This window comes from Mytilus edulis, chromosome 6 (assembly GCF_963676685.1).
Source record: "Mytilus edulis chromosome 6, xbMytEdul2.2, whole genome shotgun sequence".
Lineage (NCBI taxonomy): Eukaryota > Metazoa > Mollusca > Bivalvia > Mytilida > Mytilidae > Mytilus > Mytilus edulis.
The window spans coordinates 60,285,790-60,299,723 of record NC_092349.1 but is presented as its reverse complement, the minus strand read 5'-3'; the positions used below and the strand labels follow the sequence as shown (position 1 = coordinate 60,299,723).

The 13,934-nt window shown below is 32.5% G+C and overlaps 1 protein-coding gene across 1 annotated transcript in view; it reads right to left on the bottom strand.

Annotated features, from left to right (window-relative positions):
* Nucleotides 1-2,913: 2,913 nt before the first annotated feature.
* The window catches only part of LOC139526521 (uncharacterized), a 36,543-nt gene continuing 25,522 nt past the window's right edge, over nt 2,914-13,934 (bottom strand). Inside the window, exons 16-23 of the mRNA XM_071321676.1 lie at nt 13,576-13,616; nt 11,659-11,830; nt 10,571-11,148; nt 10,008-10,188; nt 8,706-8,870; nt 7,256-7,330; nt 5,557-5,637; nt 2,914-4,983 (exon numbers count right to left, since the gene is read on the bottom strand). Of these exons, the coding sequence (XP_071177777.1) occupies nt 4,852-4,983; nt 5,557-5,637; nt 7,256-7,330; nt 8,706-8,870; nt 10,008-10,188; nt 10,571-11,148; nt 11,659-11,830; nt 13,576-13,616 (1,425 nt within the window). The 3' untranslated portion in view covers nt 2,914-4,851. The remainder of the gene's footprint in view (nt 4,984-5,556; nt 5,638-7,255; nt 7,331-8,705; nt 8,871-10,007; nt 10,189-10,570; nt 11,149-11,658; nt 11,831-13,575; nt 13,617-13,934) is intronic.

The window sequence follows — 13,934 nt, the reverse complement described above, 5'->3', positions numbered from 1 at the left end:
AAAAAAAAGTCAGGATAAACTAAAAAAAAAAATGCAGGACCGAACAGAGTGAAAAATAAAAAGGCAGGACAGAGATTACAGCTAAAAAAAAATGCAGGACAAAATTTTTCATCCTAGCCCCCCCATAAAAATCAAATGGTAGCTCCCTTAATCTGATGAACATTTTTATGCCATGTCAGATTTGCTCTAAATGCTTAGGTTCCAGAGATACACGCCAAAATCTGCATTTTACCCCTATGTTCTATCTTTATCCATGGCAGCCATCTTGCTTGGTTGGCTAGGTCACCGGATGATTGTGGCTAAGTTTGGTTAAATTTGGTCCAGTAGTTTCAGAGGAGAATATTTTTGTAAAAGATTACATAATCATATAAAAATAGGGTCAAATGAAACAAAAATGAATACAGAGTCAAATGAGGTTGAATTATTGACTTGCAAGTCAATAATACATCTGCAATATTTTTGACTTTGAATGATCTTTGATATACCCTTATGTCATTCAACTGATTTAAATGGGGAGGATTGAGATTTATGAACTTAGCTGAAGCATTCCTTACAAATGTGAATGTACCCTTCCAAGATTAAGAACCTCATCAGTGATTTTTCTTTTAATATGTGGTGTTCATGGCAGATTTTTAATGGTCGACTCCTGATTAATCACAACTCATAAAGGTTTTAAAATAATAAAATAAGAAGATGTGGTATGATTCATTGCTAATAAGACAACCCTCAACCAGACACCAAAGAAGACTCCTCACAAACTGCAAATCAACATCCCAGGACCTGTCCCTGGGTATATGAGCAACATACCAATCCATCATGGAATTATGCAACTAGTATCATTACCAACACATTGATTCGAAAGAATAAAGGGTCAAATATATGAAAAGAGGCTGTCACTATTTAGTAATACAATGTACATTTATGCACACAAAACTTTACTAGAGAGTAAGAACAAGCATATAAAAATAAAAGCAAAAGCAAACCAAGGTCAACTTTGCCTGAGCGAGTTGAAACCTTGGTTTCTTAATAATTTATATGAAAATGGAAGTGTCACTGCTGGTTTATTGTGATGAGATATATTATGGCCAAGTGTAATCTGCAAGCAACACTCCATTTGTTAAACAATTCAATTCTAAAGTTAGAATGGAAGTCAATAGCAAGTTTCAAAGTGAAAATGTACCGATGACTGGCAATTCAAGTCAATAAAGATAAGATCTAAATACACCTTATCACAAATTAGACTTATTACTAGGTTTGTACTAACATGACGGGTGCTACTTTTAATTTGGAGCAGGATCTACCTACCCCTTCTTAAGTACATGATAGCTCAGCTCAGTCTTTAGTTTTCTATGTTGTGCTTTGTATAATGTTGTTTGTCTGTTTGTCTTTTTTCTTTTTGTTCAATTGTCAGTTTATTTTTGAATTGTGAGTTTCAATGTCCCTTTTGTATCTTTCACAGGTCTCTCTTATATGACAATCAGGATTTGAAGTCATAATCTTAGTGTTGGCAGGCTGGAGATCACCATAGATGAACAAAGACCACCCGACCACAGAGGCTTCTTCTATAAATAAAACAGATGAACAAAGACCACCCAACCACAGAGGCTCATTCTATAAATAAAACAGATGAACAAAGACCACCCAACCACAGAGGCTCCTTCTATAAATAAAACAGATGAACAAAGACCACCCAACCACAGAGGCTCCTTCTATAAATAAAACAGATGAACAAAGACCACCCAACCACAGAGGCTCCTTCTATAAATAAAACAGATGAACAAAGACCACCCAACCACAGAGGCTCCTTCTATAAATAAAACAGATGAACAAAGACCACCCAACCACAGAGGCTCCTTCTATAAATAAAACAGATGAACAAAGACCACCCAACCACAGAGGCTCCTTCTATAAATAAAACAGATGAACAAAGACCACCCAACCACAGAGGCTCCTTCTATAAATAAAACAGATGAACAAAGACCACTCAACCACAGAGGCTCCTTCTATAAATAAAACAGATGAACAAAGACCACCCAACCACAGAGGCTCCTTCTATAAATAAAACAGATGAACAAAGACCACCCAACCACAGAGGCTCCTTCTATAAATAAAACAGATGAACAAAGACCACCCAACCACAGAGGCTCCTTCTATAAATAAAACAGATGAACAAAGACAGTCACCACCCAACCACAGAGGCTCCTTCTATAAATAAAACAGATGAACAAAGACCACCCAACCACAGAGGCTTTTTATAAATAAAACAGATGAACAAAGACCACCCAACCACAGAGGCTCCTTCTATAAATAAAACAGATGAACAAAGACCACCCAACCACAGAGGCTCCTTCTATAAATAAAACAGATGAACAAAGACCACTCAACCACAGAGGCTCCTTCTATAAATAAAACAGATGAACAAAGACCACCCAACCACAGAGGCTCCTTCTATAAATAAAACAGATGAACAAAGACCACTCAACCACAGAGGCTCCTTCTATAAATAAAACAGATGAACAAAGACCACCCAACCACAGAGGCTCCTTCTATAAATAAAACAGATGAACAAAGACCACCCAACCACAGAGGCTCCTTCTATAAATAAAACAGATGAACAAAGACCACCCAATCACAGAGGCTCCTTCTATAAATAAAACAGATGAACAAAGACCACCCAACCACAGAGGCTCCTTCTATAAATAAAACAGACGAACAAAGACCACCCAACCACAGAGGCTCCTTCTATAAATAAAACAGATGAACAAAGACCACCCAACCACAGAGGCTCCTTCTATAAATAAAACAGATGAACAAAGACCACCCAACCACAGAGGCTCTTTCTATAAATAAAACAGATGAACAAAGACCACCCAATCACAGAGGCTCCTTCTATAAATAAAACAGATTCTTGACTACAATGCAGATATTTTATTTCTATAAGTTACAACAGGTTATCTCATTTTAATGACAAAAGACAGATGATGACACAGTAAAAATAAATATTTACATCATGATTGTACAAAAATAATATGCATTAATGTCAGAATGTTAAAAGTTTTTAAAACGTAAACATGATAAAATTGAGAATGGAAATGGAAATGGGGAATTTGTCAAAGAGAAAACAATCTGACCAAAGAGCAGAAAACAGCCTTTTTAATAAATACCTTTAAAATATGTTTATATAAGTTGTTTGACAGTGTGAATACCTAAGAATAACTAAACACTATTTCACAAAATACTAATTTTAAATACTTTTGAATAATTTACAGATTTACATTTATATGAACAATACTGCCTGAAAGTTGAAGAAAGTCATACATACATGTAGTATTCAAGTATTTACACGAAATAAGAAAGGTTATTACATAAAGAAATAAACATGTGGTTTGGGGGCTGGTTTCTATTAATAACTATTATATTACTTTCATTTATAGCTTGAAGTACAAGGATGTGTAGATTGAAATGGAAATCATCAAATTTACAAGGATATATTGGGTGAGGACTGTTCCTTAAAACGACGTTGAACCAAGGGAAGACAACTTGCACTATGTTTGGCTGTTTAACTATGAAATACATGCCGTTCTTCAAAATTGTTTCTATAATATAGGCGTTACTCTGGCCTTCCCTGAATTCCATATATCAATCCTAAGGTTTTTCCAATGATATATTTCACTGAATATTTGAAACTTTATAGTTACATAACATATGAAGTATTTTATGTGCCATTTTTTCAGATCACTGCATAACTCTTTCTTTAAATGACTAGATAAGATTTCCTGTTTGACACAAAGAAATCAATTGTGTCCCTCAAGTCAACAAAAATTAAAAATTTGAACAGTGACATGCATTTCTAAACAATAACATAATCTTGTTCATTTGTATAAAAACTATACTAATTTGTAATTCCAATGAAACATGCAAAATTTAATCGCACAATGCACAAAATTTTAATTGATTAGTTCCTATAATTGTTCAAGCTACCTTTTGTGAATAAACACCAAAAATAATGTTTTAATAAAAGTGCAATACATCCTTTATAGTAATTTATGATAAAAACTGTGTTAAGAATTGAATGCTTCTTTTTGTAAATTTATTGGGGTGTAAACAGTAAAAGCGTTGACCGAAATACATTTTGTATGAAGCGCAGAAGCGCTTCATTCTAAAAATGTACGCACGGTCAACGCTTTTACAACCCTATAAAGTTACAAAAAGAAGCATTCAATACTTATAATTACATTTTTTAGCTATGATCATGAAAACACGAATTTTATATATTTCATTATTTAATTCACCTGTGCACTTTATTGTTGGAGCATGTGTTATCATGAGAGAAAAGTTGTATTGAGCAATGCAACTGCTTACGGAATAACACGTGATGTGCAGTTAGCCAATCAGAATAAAATATTATAATGAAACATACATCTAATGTAATTATTACATAATAAAGGAATAAAATTAAGAAAGGAAATTGGGGAATGTGTCAAAGAGACAACAACCCAACCAATTGATGGTTTTAGTATTACAAGTGACGCACTCATGAAATTTCAGAGATTAAAAAGTCATTTAAAATTATATCAACATAACAGACCCTTTGCAAATTTACATTTTAAAATTACTAAAAATATAAAATTTCTAATTTCTGAATGTTTGTTTAGTGTCAGAAAATAATTCTAACCAAGAAAAATTAGGTCCTTCAATTTCATGTAACTATCAAATAAGTACTTTCACCTTAATCATACTGAAAGCTTTTCTATATTACAAAAGCTATAATGATGTAGTAAATTTAAATGATGATGATCTGAGGTATATATTGTTATTGGCTTTCCAAGGTCTTTAGATGACTCCAGTAAACTACCATAGAGCTGTCTTTACTGGCTTCAATGGACCTGGTTTTGGTTGCACACTTTCAAATCCATCAATCATTCTAATAATACGTGCTAATGGTTCCTTGTGTTTTGGTATCAATCCTGAGTTTATTAAAGTCTGGAAAATAAAAACATAAAAATTGCTTCATTTTCACAATTTTAATGAAGTATTGAGAAATTGTTAAAAGACTACTCTTAATTTCTTAAAAATATTAACCACAAGAAATAAAATTGAATGACCTATAAAACACATGAATCAATGTTCTATACATTATACTTACATTCTTGAAAACAAAATATGAGTCTTTCAAGTCAATTAACCCTCAATCTCATACACTTTATATTCTGACTTACCTCCCTGATTGTATCCACTAAATGATCAAACGTGTAACATTTCCAATTTCGACTTACCTCCCTGATTATATCCACTAACTGATCAAACTTGTACACTTCCTATTTTGACTTTCCTCCTTTAATGTATCCACTGGCTTATCAAACTTGTACACTTCCTATGTTTATTTACCTCCCTGATTGTATCCACTAACTGACCAAACATGTACACTTCCTATGTTTACTTAACTCTCTGATTGTATCCACTAACTGATCAAATTTGTACACTTCCTATGTTTACTTACCTCCCTGATTGTATCCACTAACTGATAAAACTTGTACATTTCCTCTTTTGACTTACCTCCCTGATTGTATCCACTAACTGATCAAACTTGTACACTTCCTCTTCAGCTTTCTTCCAATTTTCATCTAAAGTTTTTATCTAAAAACATATAAATTTTATTATTAATAACAAAATTTGCAAGGTGTTCCTATTTATATATCATTGTAATTTTGCCTATTTTCTTTTGTTACCTATTCTGAAATCGGGCTCAAACTTCTTTTAAACTGTGTATTGCTTTGATTATTTTTTTTTTACATTGGCTAAAAGTATAGGGGGAGGGTTGAGATCTCACTAAACAAGTTTAACCCTGCCACATTTGTGTGCCTGTCCCAAGTCTGAAGCCCCTGGCCTCAGTTAGTCTTGAATGTTTTTTTTGTTATAGTTCATTTTGTGTGTTTGAAGTTTTAATAATAGTATGACATCCATTTTCACTGAACTAGTATACATAATTGTTTAGGGGCCAGCTAAAGGATGCTTCCTAGTGCTGGATTTTCTCATTGTGTTGAAGACAAATAGGTGGCCTTTGGCTGTTTTTTGCCTGTTGGTGTTTGTCACATTCCCCATTTCCATTCTCAATTTTATACCATATATGTTATTACTAATTAGACATTTACAAAAATTTGGATGTTTAGTGGGTATAATGAAAATCCAAACTATCAATGGTAGTGAAGGTTTGTTAAGCTGAAAATTCAGATGTAGACCAAATACTGAATCATTCCTTAATATAACTAGAGGTTCTAAAGAGCCTGTGTCGCTCACCTTGGTCTTTTTGCATATTAAACTAAGTACACATATGGATTCATGACAAAATTGTGTTTTGGTGATGGTGATGTGTTTGTAGATCTTACTTACTGATATTTTACTGAACATTCTTACTGCTTACAATTATATATTTCTATAATGAACTCGGCCCAGTAGTAACAGGGGGAAATACTTTGCAAAAATTTACACAAATTTATGAAAATTTTTAAAAATTGACTATAAACATGATAAACGGCAACCATTTTGATCATGTTGACTTATTTGTAGATCTTATTTTGCTGTACATTATTGCTGTTTACAGTTTACCTCTATCTATAATAATAGTCAAGATAATAACCAAAAGCTGCAAAATTTTCTTAAAATAACCAATTCAGGGGTAGCAACCATACAACGTGTTGCCTGATTGGTCAGAAAATTTCAGGGCAGATAGAATTTGACCTAATAAACAGTTTTACACCATTTCAGATTTGCTCTAAATGCTTTGGTTTCAGAGATATGAGCCAAAAACTGCATTTTACCCCTATGTACTATTTTTAGCTATGGCAGCCATCTTGGTTAGTTGTCCAGGTCACTGGACACATCTTTTAAACTAAATACCCGAATGATGATTGTGGTTCGGTTAAATTTGGACCAGTAGTTTCAGGGGAGAAGATTTTTGTAAAAGTTAACGAAGCCGACTCCGGATGCCAAGTGATGAGAAAAGCTCACCTGGTCCTTTGGGCCAGGTGAGTTAAAAAGCTGAGAAATATGTGACAAAAAGTCAAAAGTATGAATAGACAGACAATGTCATGGAAGTATACACCTCCCACTAAATGTATAACTCTTTGGTCAGGTTGTCTCTTTGACATATTCCCCATTTAATTCACAATTTTAATTGTCACTTTTGATTGTAGAAAATACATTCAATACATTTCTACTTCAAAGCAGATGCATGATATTTTCTGTTTCAGCTTACCCTCTTAGAAGCCTTTATAGCTAAAGTTTCATGGTATTCTTCCCCTTGTTTCACCTTTTCTTTTAATTTCTGAATCTGAAATAAATTAAATATAATTTTCATCTTCATTTAATAGTTATTATTGCTTTGTATTTCTAAAGCAGTTAAGGTGGTACCTAACACTACAGGGAGATAACTCTGTAAAGTCAGCTTAACGTTTAAATACGTTGTGTTGTAAAGGGAATATTAAGCTTCTCAATGATCAAAATTGGTGTTTGTCAAACTGCTATATAACCAGTATAATTTTTCTGACAAAATGGTTGGTTCAAAATTTTTTAAATTTTTATATTTTTGTTAAAGGGTCAAAGTAAATATTTTGACAAAATTTTATGAAAATTAAACGAGCCAAATTAATTATAGTGAAAGTGTTGGGTACCACCTTAAGAATATATGTTTGAAAATATCAATTCCAAAAAATGACTGAATTCTTATATCAGGTTTTTACTTGTAGTTGTTTTTGTGTTGATTTTTTTTAAACCCAGATGGACATTAATCTTCTGTCTATTTATTTTGTCTTTGATGGATAGTTTGACAATCATATACCAAAACCTTATTTGCTTTTTTGGCAAAAGTGTTCAAATACAATACTTTTATTTCCATTTCAATGCAAAAGATTATCTTTTCCATTTATATAAACCATATATAATTGTCTACTGCTCATACCCAAAAAAGAATTACTAATTACAATCGTTAAATTTTTATGCTTTTAACTTTTGCAAATTTTGACATTTACTTGATGTGAGAAAAATATTTTCTTTAGTTGTGAAATATCTGTTTTCGGCAATTGATCGTTCCAAATTTAATTATATGATATCAGATTTTCTTGGTTTCCTCTGAATTTTCCTATTGTGATGTCATAAAAAAAGGCGAACATGACTGATGGTCACATATAAAGAACACAACTTTCTGAAAATCTTTGAAAGGGGAGGATAAAAGTCATTAGAGAAACCCATTCCACCAGTTTAACTTGTGTATATAGAAATATTTTTCCACTCTCAATTTAGTTATTTTTAATCATTTAAATAGTTTGGCAAGCCTCACGCTTTAAATGTTAAAAAAATAACTGTCTCCAGCGGAAAAATATTGTAACACACTTGTTGTAGTGCTGGAATCTACTGTGAATTCATTATAATTCGTTGGATACCAATCTTCGTGGATTTTGTGGGTACAGGTGAACCACGAAAATTACATGTACAACAAATGACACATTTTCTAAAGGCATGTATGCAAAATTGGGCAAGACCATGAAATCATTTTAATATCCAAGAAAATGCAAGTTTTCCTCAATCCACAAATAAAACCCAACATATTCATCCTAAACACAACAGTAGCGACTTGATTTATTTGTTGACTTCCAGTTTATGTGTAGTTACATGGTTAAGGTATTTAGCTACTTATTATTTATGTTTACCTTCAGTTTAAGAGTAGTAATATCATTGTGATATTTAGCAAAGTTGCAAGTTGGTTCTCCTGTCACACCTGCCAGTACGGCCTTCAACTGACCAGATAAGATCTGTTTTTCTGCCTCTAGCTGTTCAATCTGTGACTTTGCATTGGAAAGGTGGGATTTCAAATACTATAAAATATATATAAATATTTATTTTAATGTTTGACCAAAATTAGTCAAAATTGAAATTCATATACATACAATATGATGTTTCCTTTTTAGTTTAACATGGTAATTTTATCAAAGAAATGAAATAATGAAATGGATGGAGAAATTAAATTGGACTTTGAACTGAATGAAGCCTAAAATATCAGTTTGACTAATATTTTGAGAAAGTTGTAATATTCTGTTTACACAAAGTATGACTGAGGCTCATCAAACATATGAAAAAAGAACTCTTTGACGAATAAAAAGTAGTTTAAGGGGGCTCCTGTGTATAAATCAATTTTTTTTTCTAATATAGGATTTCGCTATATTTTTTTATAAATGAACTTTATCATATACTTAACAGAAAAATGAAATAAGAAAATGGGGTCACTGTTCATTTAAGCTCACAATCTGCCTCCAGAAAAAGCAGACATTTTTGTTAATGTCTCTTTTTTCTGTTGAACTAATAGGAGAAATAGAGGTAATATCGAAATAAAAAAATAACCTAATTACAGAAATCGCTTAAATTTTACAATTATTTAGTTTATGTACAGCTAATTTGAAAACAATAATAAAAAATATAGGTCACCGATGAGTTAAAAAAGATATTTTAAATTTAATGCCAAAAATTGGCATTTTTTTCACCAAAGGGAGATAATTTGGAGCTTTTCGATGATATATACATTTTAAAAGTCATCTGGGGCCAAACCGAATCGATTTTTTGGGTTGATTTTGTACCATATCATAAAGTAATAACTAACAGTGTAATAAAGAAAATTTGTTATGAAAAAAAGGTTTAATTTTTTGCTGAAATTTTTGTACCCAGGAGCCACCTTAAGAGATCAAATCAAGAATGTGTATTACTTCTTTTTTGATTGTATAACCTCTTATGGCTATTCCAGAAATAGCCATGTCCCCAAGGGACCACATTTTTTTCTACCCACACCACCCACAGAAATAAAAATAAATTAGAGCACCACTCCCTTTGCATTTTGGTTTTTCAAATAACCCCAGTACAACCACCCACATAAAATTTTAAAAATGACTTCCCTGGGGCGGGGGGAACAGGTTATTTTTATGGAACAGCCATAATAAAATAAATATTAGGCTAACACCTACACTAATTTCTGCCTCCTGCTTTACATAGAATCCTATCTTGTCAGACAGACTTGTAATGTTTTCTGTCAGTGTGGAAATGTTTGCCTCTGCTTCAGTAAGATGAGTTTTCTTCAAGGACAATTCTTCTTTTGTTCTCTGTTCTGATGTTTGGCATATATCTAATTGTTCACACAATTCTTTACTGTAAATTACAAAGAAAATGTACAATAAGAAAGAGAAAAGCATAAAAGAGAGTAAAAAAATATTTTCACTACCCCTAGTCATAATACCATACTATAGTGTGTAGGTTTTGCTCATTGTTAAATTATCTAAGACAATATAGTAACCTTTAGTATCACATCCCTATCCTTGATCTTTGGTGGAAAATTATCTCATTGGACATCAGATCACGTCTCCTTATTTGTGTATAACCTTCAATTTTATATCATTTTATCTTTAGTATACCATTTACAATAAAAAAAAATAATGGTAAAGTAAACAGTGTTATATAAGAAATTAGCTTTGAGACAAACATTAAATTTTTCTCATAAATATGGTAAAACACATGTAAAAGTTAAACTTACTTTTCTAATTGTAAATCATCGATAGAAAGCCTTGAAGCCTTTTCTATGATACTAGCACATCTAATAATTTCACTAAATGTTTCACCAATACATTCTATCTGTTCAGCCAACCTTAGGTTAGTATCCTCTAACTGTGACTGTGACATAACACTGATATTCTTCATCGTAGAATCTAATGGTCCAGGCTTCGATTTGATTACACTTTTCCCAGTTCTTACTGGGGCAAAGGCACTATTTCTCCTAGAAAAACCTAACCTATCCCTACTCTGGGCGCTAGGACTTTCCTCAATGGAGTCTCTGTCTTTCAGTTTTTCACAAATAGTGGACATTTCATCAAATGGAGTGACACCCTCTATGTAGGGTGAGATACTCCTAGATGATTTGTCACTGGGACTAGATTTACAAGATTCGTATTCACTGTCACTCTGGCCTTCTGCTGCTTTAATGACCATAGATAAGAATGACCGATCCTGGGTTTTACGACAAGAGTCTGATATATTGTTTGTTAGTGTCTTTCTTGCAGACTTCTTAGCTGATGGTTTTAACCTTGGTTTCATACAGCTGGTTAGTGGACTTGACTAAAATAAAAAAATCTTGTTTATTTTACAAGTACATGTCTTCATGTCATTGTGGAAATTTTATTTGTTAGTAGGTCAGTTTTTTTTTTAAACAGTGATCTTAAGGATGTACTTAGGTGAGGTTTCGGAATTTGTGTCAAATGTTTGGACTCCTTAGGTGTTTTTCCTTACCATACAAGGTAAAATATTTTGCCCCATAACCTCATTTATTTTTTCACATAAGACTTAAAATTTACCAAAATTTAAGCAGATTCTTGATTTTATTTGTATTGATTTGAGACCCAAATAATATCTATGCAAATATAAGGTAAAAGTTCGAGTCAGCCTTTTCCAAATTAAAGTGTTTCACTAAATAAGTAATTGTCACCATACTAAAAACTCGGAATATGAATAAAATTGCTTGGACATATTTTTACTTCTTTTTCTTCTTCCAGTGTATTAAATGTATATGATACTATGTGAACAACTTCATAGCTTATGTATCATTAAAACAAATAAAATCAATCATACATTTATATGTGATCTATCAAGTCCTGCTCTGCTCCTCAAACCTTGTAACAAACTAGCCATTTTGTTTTCCAGTTCCACTAATAAGAAAGTGCTCTCCCTTAGCTCAGCCTTCCGGGTCTCAAGTTCAGAGGACTTTCTTCGGAGCTCACTCTCTGCTAGATCAATACCCTGTCTACAATGACACAAAAGTACCAAATAGAATAAGATTTCTTTAGTAAACAGTTTACATCTTAAATTCATACAGCCTGAAAACCTATTCTGGTTTGAACAGACAACCAAGAATGAGTTTTTAAATAAGAATTTGGATTTTACTAGACAACTCATTTAAAAATAGTTTATCAACACACCACTTCCAATGAATGATATAACAAAATTTAGAATCCTTGAAAATATTTAATTCACTTGTTCAGATTTTGAACACATCTAAACAGATGGTTGTTTGAATACCAATGTCATTCAAGGGTAATACATGTTCAAATAAATGTTTGTTTTATACTGGTATGGCTTTCTTGTTTTGTAGGTAGCGTGATTGCCCCTTTTTTATACTTTTGATATAAGTAAGACTGTCAAACTTTCTGCTCTTCATGGTTTTCTCTTGATTAAATTTATACTCTTATAGTGCTCAACTGTTTTTCTCTAGTAGCTGTCTTTACCATTCATAAAAGTTTTTTTTTGGTAAGTTTGTTTTTTATGCTAAGAGCCAATCTTACTAGTCACACTTTCAAACTGATTTTTGGTTTGTTTTCATGTTGTGCTGTAACACCATTGTCTCAGATTAGAACAAGAATGTGTCCATAGTACACGGATGCCCCACTCCCACTATCATTTTCTATGTTCAGTGGACCGTGAAATTGGGGTCAAAACTTTAATTTGGAATTAAGATTAGAAAGATTATATCATAGGGAACATGTGTACTAAGTTTCAAGTTGATGTAACTTTAACTTCATCAAAAACTACCTTGACCAAAAACTTTAACCTGAACTTTGCACTATCATTTTCTATGTTCAGTGGACCATGAAATTGGGGTCAAAACTATAATTTGGCATTAAAATTAGAAAGATCATATCATGGGGAACATGTGTATTAAGTTTCAAGTTGATTGGACTTCAGCTTCATCAAAAACTACCTCGACCAAAAACTTTAACCGGACGGACAAACGGAGGCACAGACGGACGGACGGACGAACGGAGGCACAGACCAGAAAACATAATGCCCCTCTACTATCGTAGGTGGGGCATAAAAAAGAGGATGGGTAGGGCACCAAAAAATTGTTGAACCCCACCATATTCTCAAAGTACCAGTAAGGACTCTGTTCTTCAGAGGTTGACATTGGTTGTCAAACTGAATCTCCTTTTTATAATGTCTGTTTTTTTGGTTGCAGAATTCACCATTACAATATTGAAAATAACATCAGTCAACAAGATCAAAGGAAATATATTACAAGTGAGTTGAAGTGACTGATAAGTGTAAATATTAGAGGTTCCAGTATAGGTGTGTGTGAATAAACTCATCATAGATACCAGGACTAAATTTTGTATATATACGCCAGACGCACTTTTCATCTACAAAAGTAGACGCTTGAATCCAAAAAAGTTAAAAAAAGGGCAAATAAAGTACGAAGTTGAACAGCATTGTGGACCAAAATTCCTAAAAGTTTTGCCAAATCCAGCTAAGGTTATCTATGCCTGAGGTAACCACTACCTTTTGTCTTGATTTTTGTGAAATTATAATAGCAAAGAAATTGGTCTGTAGCAAAACTATATAAATGAGGTGACAAAATTAAGTAAATATTGCATTGCTTATGAAAACATACACCATGAAGAGCACATTATTATAATGAGCCAATGATAAGTGATTTCTCCCAATCTTACATAAACTGAATCATAATAAACCATGTCACATTTATCTAAAACTTACTGCAAATAGTCCTGATTTCCTCTGAACACAGCCAAACTATCCTAAAGAAAATATATTTACAAATATATCAAAGTTTGGTCATATCCATTTATTTTGTGTATCCATGTTTACATTCTTACTATGTTTTCCAAAGTTTCCTGATGTTTTCCCAATTTACTTAAATTTCCTTTTTTATGTGGTGGCAACACTTTTTTATTGAATATCATTATTATAACTAGTCTCTTGCAGCTTTAGGTCAAACAGGATTAGGACTGCTAAATATAAACAATATCATAAACACAGAGAAGGAATTTTAAAAGACTTGTGTCAATATTCCTAATATGCTCTATATACATGATATAGTGATGTAATTTTAATAT